Source organism: Otolemur garnettii, unplaced genomic scaffold (assembly GCF_000181295.1).
Source record: "Otolemur garnettii isolate 467f Iridium unplaced genomic scaffold, OtoGar3 scaffold00021, whole genome shotgun sequence".
Lineage (NCBI taxonomy): Eukaryota > Metazoa > Chordata > Mammalia > Primates > Galagidae > Otolemur > Otolemur garnettii.
In genome coordinates this window covers 16490914-16505728 of record NW_003852416.1, presented here as the reverse complement: position 1 = coordinate 16505728, position 14815 = coordinate 16490914, and the positions used below count along the sequence as shown (strand labels likewise).

General features: G+C 48.5%; 1 protein-coding gene across 1 annotated transcript in view; it reads right to left on the bottom strand.

Annotated features, from left to right (window-relative positions):
* COL17A1 (collagen type XVII alpha 1 chain) overlaps positions 1-14815 on the bottom strand; it is a 47865-nt gene that overhangs the window by 26416 nt on the left and 6634 nt on the right. Inside the window, 12 exon segments of the mRNA XM_012803643.1 lie at positions 287-448; positions 1371-1454; positions 2237-2308; positions 4305-4376; positions 4987-5145; positions 6263-6412; positions 7624-7671; positions 8725-8760; positions 9663-9710; positions 11577-11708; positions 12798-12902; positions 14172-14216. Coding sequence (XP_012659097.1) covers positions 287-448; positions 1371-1454; positions 2237-2308; positions 4305-4376; positions 4987-5145; positions 6263-6412; positions 7624-7671; positions 8725-8760; positions 9663-9710; positions 11577-11708; positions 12798-12902; positions 14172-14216 — 1113 coding nt within the window.

Sequence of the window (14815 nt, the reverse complement as noted above, 5' to 3'; positions counted from 1 at the left end):
GTCAGCAGAGGGTGGAGCTTTCCTGGGGTTAATTTCCCCTGATCTGTGTTTGTAGTTAGACTTGCTGCTGCCCAAAAGACCCCTCTGGGAACTCTTCCCTGCATTTTTCTGGCTCATCTGCATTCAAGGCAGACCTTTCAACATCCTATTCAGGTAGTCATTTTTCATTAGAATGGGATGGCTGTGGTTTTGTGATTAAATGTCTCAAACCAGCTTGCTAGGACATTTGGTCTCCTACACTATTTGCTTTCTTTCTGAAACTGGAGTCACAAGGGCTCTGACGTACTTGCAGCGATGCTGGCAGGGGAGGCCGTGAAGACCTTCCCACTGTCCTTGCTCATGATCAGCAGCTCCATCTCCTTCTTGGCAGGCATATTGTCCTTCTCCAAGATCAGGAACTTACAGTCCTTGTGCAAGAAGTCATCACTCTGGACACTTGTGCTGCAGGCTGGGGAGGAAAAGAGTGGGTGAGGGGGAAGGAAAAGGTGTCGGGTGGGAAAATATGACTAGAAGAGGAAGGAGAAGAGAGAGGAGGAGGAAGGGGAAAGGGAGAATTGCAGGTACAACCCCGTGGATCTCCTGTTCTCCCTGATGGTGGTTCTTATGAAGCATCCTGGAGATCTAGGACACCCTCCCTGCCTGGTGGGGCCTGGCTGGGCCTGGCCTCTCAGAGGTTGGGTCATTGTCACCCTCCCTGGGTGGCTGGGCCTAGGGCTATCTCCCTATCTGGAGATTATAAGTCTTTATGGAGTGGGGAAAAGTCCCCCTTGTTGGGCAGGTCCTTCTAGAACTAACTGCTTTGGTGGGTTAATTTCTATCCTTCAGGTCTCAGGTCACCTTCTTCATCTGCACTGACAAACAGAGACAAAGGATAAAGATAATTACAAGAAATGACAGAATGTTTAAGAAAAGCAGTAAATGAGGTGCTGGAGATGGGAATGTGTATACAGTTTGGGGTGCTTTCTCATTGGGGATCAGGAAAAGCCTTCCAAGAAGGTAACCCATGGGTCCTGTTCCCTCTTCTTCTTCTTTTTTTTTTTTTTTGAGGTAGAGTCTCAAGCTGTCACCCTGGGTAGAGTGCTGTGGCGTCACAGTTCACAGCAACCTCAAACTCTTGGGCTTAAGCAATTCTCTTTCCTCAGCCTCCCAACTAGCTGGGACTGCAGGCACCTGCCACAATGCCCTGGTATTTTTTGTTGCAGTTGTCCTTGTTATTTTAGCTGACTGGGGCCGGGCTCAAACCTGCCAGCCTCGGTGCATGTGGCTGGCGCTGTAACCAATGAGCTACAGACGCCGAGCCCTGTTCCCTCTTCTAATATACGGGGTGTCATGGCAGAGTAATTCTCCCCACAGTGGGGAGTGGCACTCACCAGCAGAGGTGGACATGCCAGCGTTGTTGGAGGTGTTCGAGGCAGCAGGGCTCTGGGGCATGTTTTTTTTCACACCATAGGTAGCTGCTGTGACAAAGGAAGCAGTGAGGGGCTGGGCCAGCACGGGAGGGGCCCTGCAGCTCAGGAAGACCAGCCCGGGCAGAGAGAAGTGGAACAGAGGGTTTAGATGGAATGTTCTTGGGCATAATCCTCCTTATCCTTTTAGGATGCCAAGGCCACCTCCAGGAAGTCCTCCTAGGCTCTCACACCAACCCTTCCCTTCTGAATCCCTATAGCCCTTAATTCTGCTTTGTACTACACAATATACCACTTACTCCCTGGGGTTTTACAGCCTCCCCAATCCTACTGTCTCAGGTATATCAGACTTTCTACTCCAACTAAACAGTAGGCAAGTTGAGGGCAAAGGCTGAGACTTGGGTCTCTACCTCCCCCGCCTTCCCAGGTTTGCATAGAGGCTGTGACCTGAGGGGAGGGCGCACTGTAAAACCAAACAGTTGATTGATTTGCAGTGACAGTGGCTGGCAAGGACAGTAGTAGGGAGCTGGTAAGACCACCAAGCTGACCAGTTCCACTCTGAGAGACACAGGGACACACAGGTGCCACCTCCCAAGGTGCAGATGCTGTTCACAGTACAGCTTCCCTGTGTGTCTGACTCGTGTTCTGAGCCAGCAAATAATCAAAGTTGGCATCTCTAAGGGGGAGTAGGAGGTGCTATTTCTTTGGTGGAAAGGGTTGATTGGTTTTCAGGGGTATTTTAGTCCTTCTAATTCAGTTGCTGAAAAAGGATATATATTGTCAGCTGTAGCTGTAAAGAGATGTCTCTTCCCAGCCCCTAGGCTACCAACCTGTGGACATGGTGGCTGTGCCATGGGACAGGGCAGATGAGCTGGGGGCCAGATTGTTCTGCATGCCAAATACTGTGAAAGCAATCGGGGATAGTGAGCATGGGTTGCACAAAGACTGTCCCTTGGCTTAAAGCAGACCTTGGAATCCCTAAACCATGATAAAGGCCCTCACAGATGACAGAGATTCCCCAATTTCCTCTGTTCCCACACTCTTAGTGACATAGTAATTTTTTTAATGCCCCTACCTTTCTACCTCAGACTAACATTTATTAACAGATCCACACAATTTAAAAGAAATAGTTCATACAGAGTCTGACAGATGTGGCCATCTCTCTCAAAGTTTAAAAATATCCCAGGCTCCCAGTTCCAGGTGGCACCTGGGGGCACTGTGGGCTTTGGATAGGGACGCAAGGGGGCTGAGAGTCATTACCTTGGCTGACTCCTAGTTTTCCTTTACCCTTACTTCTTGGACTCAAACACATAAAACTCCCCTCACCTCCACCATGATTTTTTTCTTTTTTTTGAGACAGAGTCTCATTTTGTTGCCCTCAGTAGAGTGCCATGGTGTCTCAGCTCACAGCAACCTCAAACTCCTGGGCTCAAGTGTTCTTCTTGCATCAACTTTCCAAGTAGCAGGAACTACAGGCAACCACCATAACGCCCAGCTAGTTTTTTAGAGACAGGGTGTAGCTCTTGCTCAGGCTGGTCTCAAACTCCTGAGCTCAAGCAATCTACCCGCCTCAGCCTCCCAAAGTGTTAGGATTACAGGCGTGAGCCACCATGTCCGGCATCCACCATGATTTTGAAGGCTCTTTGTATATATGATTGCTTGCTTGTCTTTAACAATATACAGAAGTTCGTTCCTCCCTAGTCAGTAGCTTCTATTATTTCATCCTGTCTAGAGTCTGGGGACTAGATCATAGGTCTAGTGTCAGCCCACCTTCCCTCGGAGCCTGGTCAGTCAGGACATCGCAAAGCAAAATAGCAAAGATGGAAGAAATAAAAGCATGAAGCCAACATCTTTTGGGTTTTGTGGGATTCTAGTCGTCTAGAGGTAGGTGTGGAAAATCTGAATGCTAACTTTGCATTTGAAGCTATATCAGCTGGGAAAATAAAGAAGGCCCACATCATTGTGATTATATAGCTCAGGGAGAAGACAGATTCCTTAAAAAAAGAAAGATGTGGGCTGGCAACTTATTTACATATAGGCTCTTTTTTTTTTTTTTTTTTTGAGACAGAGCCTCAAGCTGTCCCCCTGGGCAGAGTGCTATGGCATTACAGCTCACAGCAACCTCCAACTCCTGGGCTCAAGCGAGTCTCCTGCCTCCGCCTCCCAAGTAGCTGGGACCACAGGCGCCCGCCACAACGCCCGGCTATTTTTTGGTTGCAGCCATCATCGTTGTTTGGCGGGTCCGGGCTGGGGATTCGAACCCGACACCTTAGGTGTACGTGGCTGGCGCCTTAGCCGGTTGAGCTATAGGCGCCGAGCCCATATAGGCTCTTATGACATACATAGAATCATAGTGAATAGCTACTTCATGTGTTTGCGTTGGAAGATAAGTAACACTATTTACCCTAGTGTAGTTACCCCAATACCATGTTTATAAAAATATCTGAAAGAACTTGTTCATAAAACAATGAACTTGTTTATAAATAGATCTGAAATAAGATCCTTTTAAGGTAACAATGCTTTTCACCCTGAAAATGTCCCAAAGGATGACTCATTTAACCCCTTTAATTCCATTGCTCCAATGTTCCCAGAAAATGGGGCACCAGCATGAATGTACACATCAGTGTGGGGCTCAGGTCCCCTTGTCTTACAACTTTCCCCTGGGAACTGAGTTAGAGCTCCCTCTGTTTGAGGATGGCCTTTGTGTCTTCTGCCTTCCAAAGGCAGCCCTGTGGCCTCTGTTGCTGGGCTGCAGTGTTCATGGAGGAAAGTCCTTTGTGCTCTTGGACAGAAAGGATGTCTCCTCCAGAAACCATTCCATTTTCCTCACCCGGAGAGACCATCCTGATATTTTCAAGCAAACAGCTAGAAAAGGTGACACAAGACGGTGACACTGACCTGAAGAGCTGGTGCTGAGTCCAGGGTGCAGGGTGGGCGAACAGGATGCCATGTTATTGGGAACTCCAAAAACTGCAGGGTAGGGAAGGAGACTGGTGAGAGGGGCGCCCGGCCCAGAGCAGGGGCAGAAAATCAGGTGCTATGGAAGCATGGGAGGCCATGCTAAGATTGGGTTGTAGTCAATTTTTGGTTTTAAGAAAAGCTTAGGCTCTTTCCTTGCAGCAGAGAATGGAACATTAGCCTGTGGTGTGCCTGGGGTCACAGCCAGCGGGTGGTCTCAGATCGGTCAGACCTGGAATGGACCATGGGTCCAGCCAAAGGCTCTCTTATGAGTGACCCCACTTTACAAAGAAGGTCCCTGAAGTTCAGAGAAGTTAAAGGATTTGCTCAAGTGAGTCAGTTCACATGGAGTAAAACTAGATCTGTCCATTTTCAGTGATTTTTTTCTTCTATTTCTCCTGGATACGCTGTGTTATGTATTCCTTTTATAGGGGGTCACCTGGAGAAATACCTCCTAGATTTAGGTGAACTAAAGTTTCAATGGAAGACTCCTGGGATGCTTGCCCACAGAAAGCCTTTCTAGGGAGCCCTGGGATGGCAAGCACCCAAGGCGGTCACCCACTCCAGGGTAAAGGTGAGCTGAGTTTGGGGCAGAGAGGGGCGTGGGCTGCCTGCCACGTACCTGAGCCTGTAGAGTAGGCATTGGTGTTGAGGAGGGACGAGCTCTGGGATGTCATGTTGTTGTGATAGGTCCCCATGGAGGATCCCGCAGGCAGGGTGGAGGACCACACATGGGATGGAAGGTTGGCGTCCAGGATCGTTGTGTCATAGGTACCCAACACTGGGAACAGATGCACATACAGGCCCCAGTGAGAGACATCCTGTCAGCATGACCCTGGCAGGGAAACCTAGTCATCTCAGTTTACTGGGACTTTCCTGGTTTTCACACTGAAAGTCCCACTTCTCATGAACTCTTTGTCAGGGCCATCAGGGACAGCTCTGGCTAGAATCTCAGAACTACAGAAAACTTGATCTCTTGGATTAGAAACGTCTGCTGGATCTTGGTGAAATTAAAAGTGGCTAAACTGTGCCCTGGCGTTCACTCACTTCTCCTTCTAGCTCATCTGCCCACCTCTTGGCCAGCTGTCCCACCAGTGGTGTTCCCCTCAGCCAGGTGCTCACTCCCCCATCTTCAAGGGGGCTGAGAGCAGCTCCCTCAGGAGTACCAAGTGAGACTCCAAAGTAAATCTCTTCCAGTGGAAATCCAGGCACCATGGCAAGTGTTGGGTGCATGCCGAGGGAGGGGAGCCCTTGGGTCTGAGGCCACGCGGCACAGATGGCAGCCTTCTCCTCACCTCAAACAGCCAAACACAAGGAGCACTGTGTCCCAGAGAGGGGATTCTCCTGCTTCCTCAAACCTGATGCCAGTTCTGCCTGTGTATCTTATGAGAGGGAGCTAGCCATGCAGGCCGGGGGGGACCCTGAAGTTATGCTTTCAGAGTGGAAAACAGCAAGGATTTTCTCCAGGAGTGAGTGAGAGGGAAGCTTCCTACCATAGCACACCTGGCTTCCTCCCTCATTGGCTTCCAGGGCTCGGCCAGTCCATCTTCTTGCCTCTTACTTGATATATGGGCACTGAACAGCATTCATCCTACTTGACTGGGAACTCTTGGTTTTCTAACCTCCCCCAAGGGACCCTCAGGTCCACAGAGCACTAACTACGTCTCCCAGACCCATTGCTTTTCCTCAGTGCTTACGCTAGACACAGAGGACACATCTAATAAATATTCATTGAAAAAAAATTCAATATTCAAAAACACAATAACTTTCCCTAATAGTCTTCATTCGGGGAGCCTGGTCAACACATTCACCTGGGAGAGAAACTCTGGGTTTAGGGCTGGATAGTTCTGCCACCCTGCTCCCTGCCCTCCACAGTAGCCTGGGGCCATGGGACTTACCTGACTGGGAACTCACTGTCTCTGTTACTGTTTTGGTCTCCACGGTGCCTTTCTTGGGGATGGGGAGTGTGTTGGAGGAATTCCGAGTGGGGCTCACACTGGCTGATCGACTCCCCTTGAGCAAACGCTTAACATCATCCAATTCTGTCCCTGTGAGAGAATCCAGAGACTTTTGCATTAGGCCAAGGCTTCTTTCCTGAGTTCTTCTGCAGCTGGGGGAACATTTGTGGCCATTCAAAGCATCTGCTTCACACTGGGGCACTTTGATTTAGTCATGTAATGTTTGCATTTTGCCAGTGTATAACACTCGTCAGCCTGGCTCTTTGTCATATTAACAGCTTCATAAATCCAGTGCCTCTCACCAGGAGGTCAAAGTCCTTGAGAGATATGTCCTAATTAGCCCTCATCAGACAACACAGGGATGGTTCTGTGGCTGGAACACAGTACAACCAGGATTAGGCAGTTAGGGAAACAAAAGGTCTGACAGTAGTCTCATTCCTGGTGACACATGCCTAGGATGTTGGGTCCTTGACCTTGTGTGTTCGGGACCATGAAAAGGAACTTGTGGCCCATAACATTATGCTGCCTTCATAGGTGATTTACTTTCGAGTGTGTTGGCTGATCTAACTTGTCACAAGGTGAGCTAGTGGAGCAGGCTCCCTGTGTAACAGAGAGGAGGGAGGCATCGTGCAGGGACAGCGCAGAAGAGGAGATGGACAGATGGGCAGACGACATGTGCTGGAGGAACTCTGGCCTCTCTCTCACCCTCCAAAGCTCCATCCCAGGGGCTTAGCACCCTCGTGCCTGGAAGGACCTGGGAGGAAGTATCAGGCCTGGAGTCAGGTCCCAGGCCCCCTGGCTGAGCTCTCCCAACACGGCCCTGCTCTTTCTCCTATTCCTTGGCTCCTGCAGTAAAAGCTGAGGTCATGTCAAGCTGTTGTCAAATAACCTCTTACAAGAACAATGGGAGTCTAACATCTTCCGTGGACAGGATCTGGGGAGTCTCTGACATTTGAGGTGAAGTTCAGACTCTTATATTCTACTTCTGCCCCTTCTCTAATCATAACTATCCCATCGTGTCCCCTCCTGAACTGTTCCTCAGATGTGGCTCATCCCTCCTCAGGAGACGCCCTTCTGTGCTCCTTTACTGTGCTGAGTGGTGACGGTTGGTTGACTTCATTTTCCTACTGGCAGCAAGGCAGCAACTTAACCCCAGCACCCAGCCCTTCTGACTCACAGAAGGCCCTGAAAGATGTTTTGTGATTGAGTGCACACACATAGCATGTACACACACACACAGAGACAGCATTAGCCCCTGGACTCCTGGATCCTTTCTCTTCAGCAAGGTAGTGACCACTTACACCTGGTGGATGGGGACGCACTCTGCAGCCGCACTCGAATTTCGCTCTCTGTACAAGGAAGAGAGGAAGAAGACTGTGAGTGAAGGAGCTTGGATCACAACCCCCGACACTGAACGCTGAGCTGCTCTGGGATTTCCAAGTCCTGGGAAAAGGAACTCCAGGTGTGCCCACGAAGTGCGCTGCTTAAAAAGGGGTGACCCCTCTCCACACCCCAACCTGCCAACTGCACAGCCCCCAGGCAGATGGAGACATCCCAGTACAATCAGCAGTGACCCACCCCCTTCCCATGTCCATTTCCTAACGGCCAGAACCAAGCTTCTTTCCTGCCTCCATGGTCTCTCAGGCATTGTCAAGAGAACCCTAAAACCCGCAGTGTTTACTTGGCCTCCTCAGAAATGAGAATGGCAAGAAGTTGGTGGCTTAACACTAATAGTTAGCTTCAGGTGAAGAGCAGGCATCTTTCAACTATCAGCCTAAAGTCGTGGGTGGTTGATATACTCCTGAATTTCGAGTTATAATGGCAATGCTCCTAGGTGGTCTAGGTGGTTCACAGGGAACCTGCTGACCTCTGACGGATTCTGTGTGCAGCACAGCCCTGACTCGCTGCCCCTACTACCCCACCCAGAGCTCAGCAAGGGCAGCTCCTCCAGGACCACATTTATCTCCTATATCCTTGTCTAGATGAGGTGATTACAAAACTGTCATGAGGACCTGTGTCCCCAGGAATAATTTGAAAAATAAAAAATGAGAGAGAGGAGTTTGCTCATCTTTTGATATGCAAAGTTAATTAAATCTTGAGAAAGTCAACTACAAGACTAGAAGTGAAACCAGATGTCTCTATCTTGAGATAATACACAGCAGGACACACTATAAGTGACTCCTGCCTCTCCATCCTTGTTAGGTTGCTGTCCAAAGCTACCCTTCCCATCCTGGTAGAGCCAGTGAAAGATTCCCAGGATACTCTAAGCTCCTCCAGGGCAGGAAGCATGCCTTATTTATTCTTTGTACTCCTCACTCCACCTGGCTCAAGGGTGGACATGCATTAGCTACTCAGAAAACATTTGTTGAATGAATTGAACTGAACCCAGTGATAGAGCTCACCTCGTGTTTGGCTCCGCCCTCTCGTTGAAGAAGATGCTGAAAAAGAAATGCAATCTTAGGCAAGTATAGGAGGTGCTGTGCTGAATCCAGGTAGATGTATTGGGGGAGAGGTTGTTTGCACAGTGCATCTAACCTACGTCAGATGCTTTATAAACAATAACCACTTTGTTAAAGGACAGAGAATATTTTGCAATTCCACTCCTTTGGGATGTTTAATTAGCTAAATGAATGTTAAATTAGCTAACACGTAGAGTTATTAAGTTAACTAAGATTTTTGGAAGCATGATCTATTTGGACTGGCTGAACTACATTGATCAAATATGTCAAAAGGCTCCCAAATCTTCCTTTTAATTTGTTTTTAGAAACTCCTTCGGTTTTTCCACTGTAAGCAAGTAAATAAAATTATAATCACTGATAATCAATGATCATGTCATCAATTCATATGCACAGTCTGATTCCAAGACCATGGACCAGAGACTTAAGGCCAAGTGAAGAGACAGCCTAGGGGTTCATTAGGAGTTCACACATGTGCCCCTTTGCAGTGAGCGACCATGCAGGTGCTGGGATGGTTGGCATTTGTGAGTTTTACCCGTAGCTCCTCTTGCTAGGAGGTCTCTGTGCATCTTATGGAAAGCAGAATCCTACAATTATTATTGCTGGGGCTTAGGAGCCTATCTGTCCAAGCCTGAGCCTTGTATGAATAGCTTGCCAGTTCAGTAGTGCCACGAGCAAGAGCTTATGACAGCAGTTAATGTGGCTGACAGTCCCCTGAAGATGTATCAGGATACGAAGCAAGAGAAAAACAAATCAGCAGAGGGCTATCCCCCTCCTTTACAACAATCCATTTAACGCAAGATGTCCCCACCACCTTGTCTCCCCCAGGCATTTCCCTAGTGCCTCCTTTGACCATTTCTTTGGAAAATAAGGAGAGGACATACCGAATTCCTTCCGAGGGTACTCCGGAGAAGAGTTGCCACTGGAGCTCCCTGGAGACGGGATAAGACACTTAGGACAAATGACCACTTAGGCCTGTAAGGCTTCCAAGAGAGAGTAGTGCCCTCTGATGAACCAGGCTTACGATTTAAAACAGGGGTGTCCAAACTTTTCTTTTCTGCCCCATGTTGGAAGAAAAAGAGTTGTCTTGGGCCACATAGTAAATACATAATCACTAATGAAAGCTGATGAGCAGGAAAGGGTTCGTGCATACTTTTTCTGTTACCTGTCTGACACTACGGATAAGCAAAAACAGTGCTCACAAAAATTAGCATGCAGCCCACTGGCTTCAGGTTGGATGCTCCTGATTTGAAACATGACACATCGTGGCCTTGGTTGCACGCTTCACCTTGGTCGTGGGTCGACTATAGACCATGCAAGGTACAAAAGAGAGCAAAAGTTTTCAGTTCTTTCTCTTTCCACTTTCCCAGGCAGGCTTGCCCTGCACCAGAGCTAGAGCAGGCACCTGGCCCTGAGCAGGGATCTCGCCTCCAGCTCCAGGCCTCTCTGACCTTGGAGGCTTGTCCTGTACATGAGCTCCATTAAAATGTAGGTTCACGGCCCCACTCAGAGAGCACAGTGGTGATGCATTGCACCTCGCCTGGGTTTAGGACTTCCCAGCATCTGGCAGGGCAGCTTTGTCCTGCAGCAGCGGTGGTGACTCCAGCTGGCTTTAATCATGCACCAGGGTGTCCCTGGGCTTCATCACCAACCAGTCCCTGTCTCCACTCACCAGTCAACCCCTTCTCTTCCTGGCTTGTTGGTTTCCCACTAAAACCCTTCCTGCTGATAACCAGGGACTCCAGGTCCCTTGGTGGTGGAACCCACGACCCCTTTTTGACCTTGAGCACTTTCTTGTGTTGACTTTGAGAATGACACAGCTCTGGTCTCTGCACCTCTCTCACAGACTCTTCTGTCTCCTTCTTCGCCCACCTTTGTCTTCCTTTGCTTCCTTCTGCTTTTATACTGTCTTCCTGGGCACACTTCCTCAGTCCGGGACGTTTCTAACCTCTCTGTGAATGACTTCCACCTGGGTTTCTGTTCAAGTCCCACCTCCCTCCTGCCTGCCTGCTGCCTGCCTTGCCCCAGGGGACTCATCCAGAGAAGCCCTCACCTGGGGTCAGCTCTTGGCACGACCATGAGCACGCCTTGTGCTTGAACCCTCAGGGGAATTACCACCTCCTTTTCCTTCTCACATTTAATCAGTGGCCAAGCTGGTCAGTTCCACCTGGCAACACCTTTCACCCCCTGCCCTGCTCCTCTGCTGTTAGCAGCCGGGTCCCAGTCTAAATTTCCCTCTCAGGACTGGATTTCCTTCTAGCTTGTCCCCATGTTTGGCTCTTTCTCATCAATTCTTCTGCACGTGGCTTCTAGAGTTCTGGTCCTAGACCTCACATATGATTGTCTATTTTGACTCACTTGCCTGAGCAAAAGTGAGACCCCGTCTCTACTAAAAATAGAACTAGCTAAGCATGGTGGGGAGCACTTATAGACCCAGCTACTCAGGAGGCTGAGGCAGGCGGATCACTTGAGCTGAAGAGTTTGAAGTTGCTATGAGCTATGATGACATGACAGCACTCTACCCAGGGTGACAGAGTGAGACTCTATCTTTAAAAAAAAAAAAGAAAGAAAGAAAGAAAAAAAAGGAAAAGTGACTAAATGGATGAACGAGTGAATAAAGGGGAGGTGGATGAATGAGTGAAGTCTTCCTGTAAGGTGAGTCCCTAACAGAAGTGAAGGAGGAGTGGGGAGAAAGGAGTGGGGACAGACACAGGGGAGGGAAGCCAGATGGCTGACATGCAGATCTTCAAAGGATGAGTGGAGTCACTTGGGGAGGTAACAGTTCACCGGGCGGATACCTTCGTATGTTCCATGGCGGGTGATGTGAGTTTTCCTCTCAAAGGTTGAGCCTGGTGAGTTGGGCAGAGTGGAGGCGGGAGAATGAGCCCTCCTGTAACTGGAGGTGGAGGCGTTGCCCCGGGTGCTCCCACCTGCAAGTGGGGAAGAACGTAAATCCCCCTGGTGCTTCAGCAGAGATGAGAGAAATGGCAGCTGAGAGCCAGCTATAAAGACCAACTCACAACTAAGGGCGGGTCCCAGGGGATGGACTAGAGGAGCACAACTGAAGGGGCCCATCTCAGCGTTCCCTTGGCTGCTCAAAAACAGGAGGGTAGAATTTCCCTCCTCAGGACTGGATTGCCCCAACAGGAGGGTAGAATGATTGCCCCAACAGGAGGGTAGAATGATTGCCTTGCCTCTCCTGGGCAGACTACTAAAAGGCAAGGCTGTTTTCATGCACAAGATCACAGTGCATGGATATGGAAGGGATTCTGTGGGTCTTTCTTGAGGCCCTGATGTTTAAGGCAGACCTGCCTGGACTGGAAGACAATTGGAGCTCAGAAGCGCTCCTGTACAGGTGAGAGAGCTTCTCGTGGTCAACCTGGCACTCCTTATGTCAGTTTTTAGTTTTACTTCAAGGGTTTCTAAATGGCCTCAGGTGGTCTGCAGGTGTTTTTTTTTTTTTTTTACTGTTTTTTCATTTTGTCTTGTTTTCTTTGCTTTGTTTTGTTTTAGTCTGAAAGAGTGTTTCACTGGGTACAATGGGTTTGTGTTGGATACTTGCCCAGTGGAATCTTGCACAGTATCGGATCACATGTCACCAGCTCCCCCAGCACAGTAACCTGATCATTAAGTTTCTTTTGTTGTTTGTTAATTTAAATTGTAAACTCTTGGGCATGCACATCCTTGTCTAAAAGAGATGGCTTGAAGAGAGTGATCCACTGGGGAAATAGCCAGCTACCCATGAAGTCTTCTTAATTAATGATAGTTATTTATTTGGAGGAGTTAATGAAAACTGATTCCACTGGTGTAAGTAGGCATCGGATGCTGATAATTTAAAAGTCGCACCCTCCCTGATTATGTGTCATTTAGACAACTCTCTGGTGACAAACAATTGGAATTGTTTCTTTCACGCACTGATGCAGGGTTGAGTCTGCCCTTTCTCCTTTGCAGGTCTGTCTCGGTGGCTCTCTCCCTGTCCATCTGCCCTTCCCCTGACCCTCACACCAGGGGACACTTACCTGAGTTGATGTAGCCGCTGCTGCCATGGGTCAGGCTTTGCTTCTCCAGCCGGCTCCCTCCACCAAGAGAGCCTGTTTTAGTATAGCCATTGCTGGTCCCCCCTTCTGCCAGAGACAAGAGCCAGTGACACTTTCAGGGTCTAGTCGGGCTGAAAGATCTCAACATCTGTCTCTCTGTGGAAACCTTCCCTCGTTTCTAACTAGGACCTCCTTAGTTTGGGGGCCTTTTCCCACCCATACTACAAGGTACAAGCTGCTACCCTCCAGTTTTGTTAGTTTGTTTTTGATACAAGTATCTGGAGTGAATATTGTGCCTGATTTAAAAGGAAAGTTTTCTGGGTGGAATATACATAGTCAGACAATTAAGTTTTTGAATTTATTCTAGAAAAAGTCCAACATAACCTCATTGCTGAATATCACTATGGTGACCAGATGGCCGAGGAGAGTACTTCGAAGGTGGCCTGATGGCCATTCCAGAAAAACAATCCCAAAATTGCTTTGTAGGGTGAACTAGACACTGATGCCAGGGCATAGTCTCCCAAGGGGAGTATTTAGAAGGCGACTGTAGTGATACTCAGCAATCAGCACTTTTCTAGGATGAGTTTGTGAACTTAATTGTCTGACCTCATAGCAAGTTGTTCATTAGGAAAATTGAAATATTAGAAAACGTGGCTGCATGATGAGGCTTCTTAATCCAGGACCTGGTTGGGCTGGCTTTTTCAAATGCCTGGTCAGTTCCAGACTCAGCCACTACAAGTGTCAGGGGATGTTGGGGCAGTTCTAAGTTGCTGGTGTCCCACCTGGCAGCCCAGCCCTGCTCCAACCTTCCCCACGATGAGTGGGCTGTCCCCATCCCAGGCAGCCAGGCTTCCTGGAAGTGCAGGGGTAGCAGAAGGGCTCACATCACTTTTCCAGAATCTACTGAACTTGACCTCCTGGAAAAAAGTGGCCTCAACCAGAAGCTTGGCTGGTGGTTCCCCCTCCCCACTGTATGTGTAGGTTGGGTAATATTTCTGATAGTTTAGTGTCTAGAATAGGCAAATCTATAGAGACAGAAGGTAGATTTGTGGTTTCCAGGAGCTAGGGAGAGGGGACAGAAAATGGAGAGTGACTGCTAATGGTCACCAGGTTTCTTCTTGGGGAGTGATAGAAATATTCTAAAATGAGGCTGCTGCAATGGTGACACGACCCTGAACATACTAACCACCACGGAACTATATGCTCCGAATGGGTGGATTTTGTTGCATATACGTTAATGTCAATACCACTATTTGAAAGGAAAGGTTGTTTTGGGGCTCCCATGGATAAGGTCACAGGTATGGGGTCCTTCATATGTGATGTACTGAGAAGAAAGCCATTGAGGCAGTCACTTACTTGGTGGTAAGGATGTAAGTCTTGTAGTTACTGTTTCAGTGATAACTAGAAAAAGACAAAGAAAAATTGAGAGCTTACATAATGCGCTGACGTCTCTGTGTTTTGACAAGGTATCTGCCATAAGCCAAACACATTAAATTTTTGAGTACTTGTGCTTTAAGACCCACTCTTAATGAAATACATGAAAATATGAGAGAAACCAATGGGCTTTAATGTACCTGGAAGATAAGTTCCTATCTCTTTGGAAGCAAAAGACATTAACCACTGATTTGAAACATGAGTTGTCTTGGCATCAGTGTTTCTTGAAGGGGCAAGACCAAGCCCTCTTGTCTCCCAGTTGAGCTGGGACCCACGCTCTGGCTGACTTCACTGTGTCCTTTATTAATTTGGAAGTTGTTTCAAGGACATCATGCATGACAGTGGGTGCTTGGTGAGGTCAGAGATTGAGCAACATCAAAGATAGACTTGAAGAACCGAGTAATACTGAGTCTACAGGGGTAAAGCTTCAGGTGTTTTTTTTGAGACGGAGCCTCAAGCTGTCCCCCTGGGGTAGAGTGCCATGGCATCACGCTCACTGCAACCTCCAACTCCTGGGCTCAAGCGAGTCTCCTGCCTTAGCTTCCCAAGTAGCTGGGACTACAGGC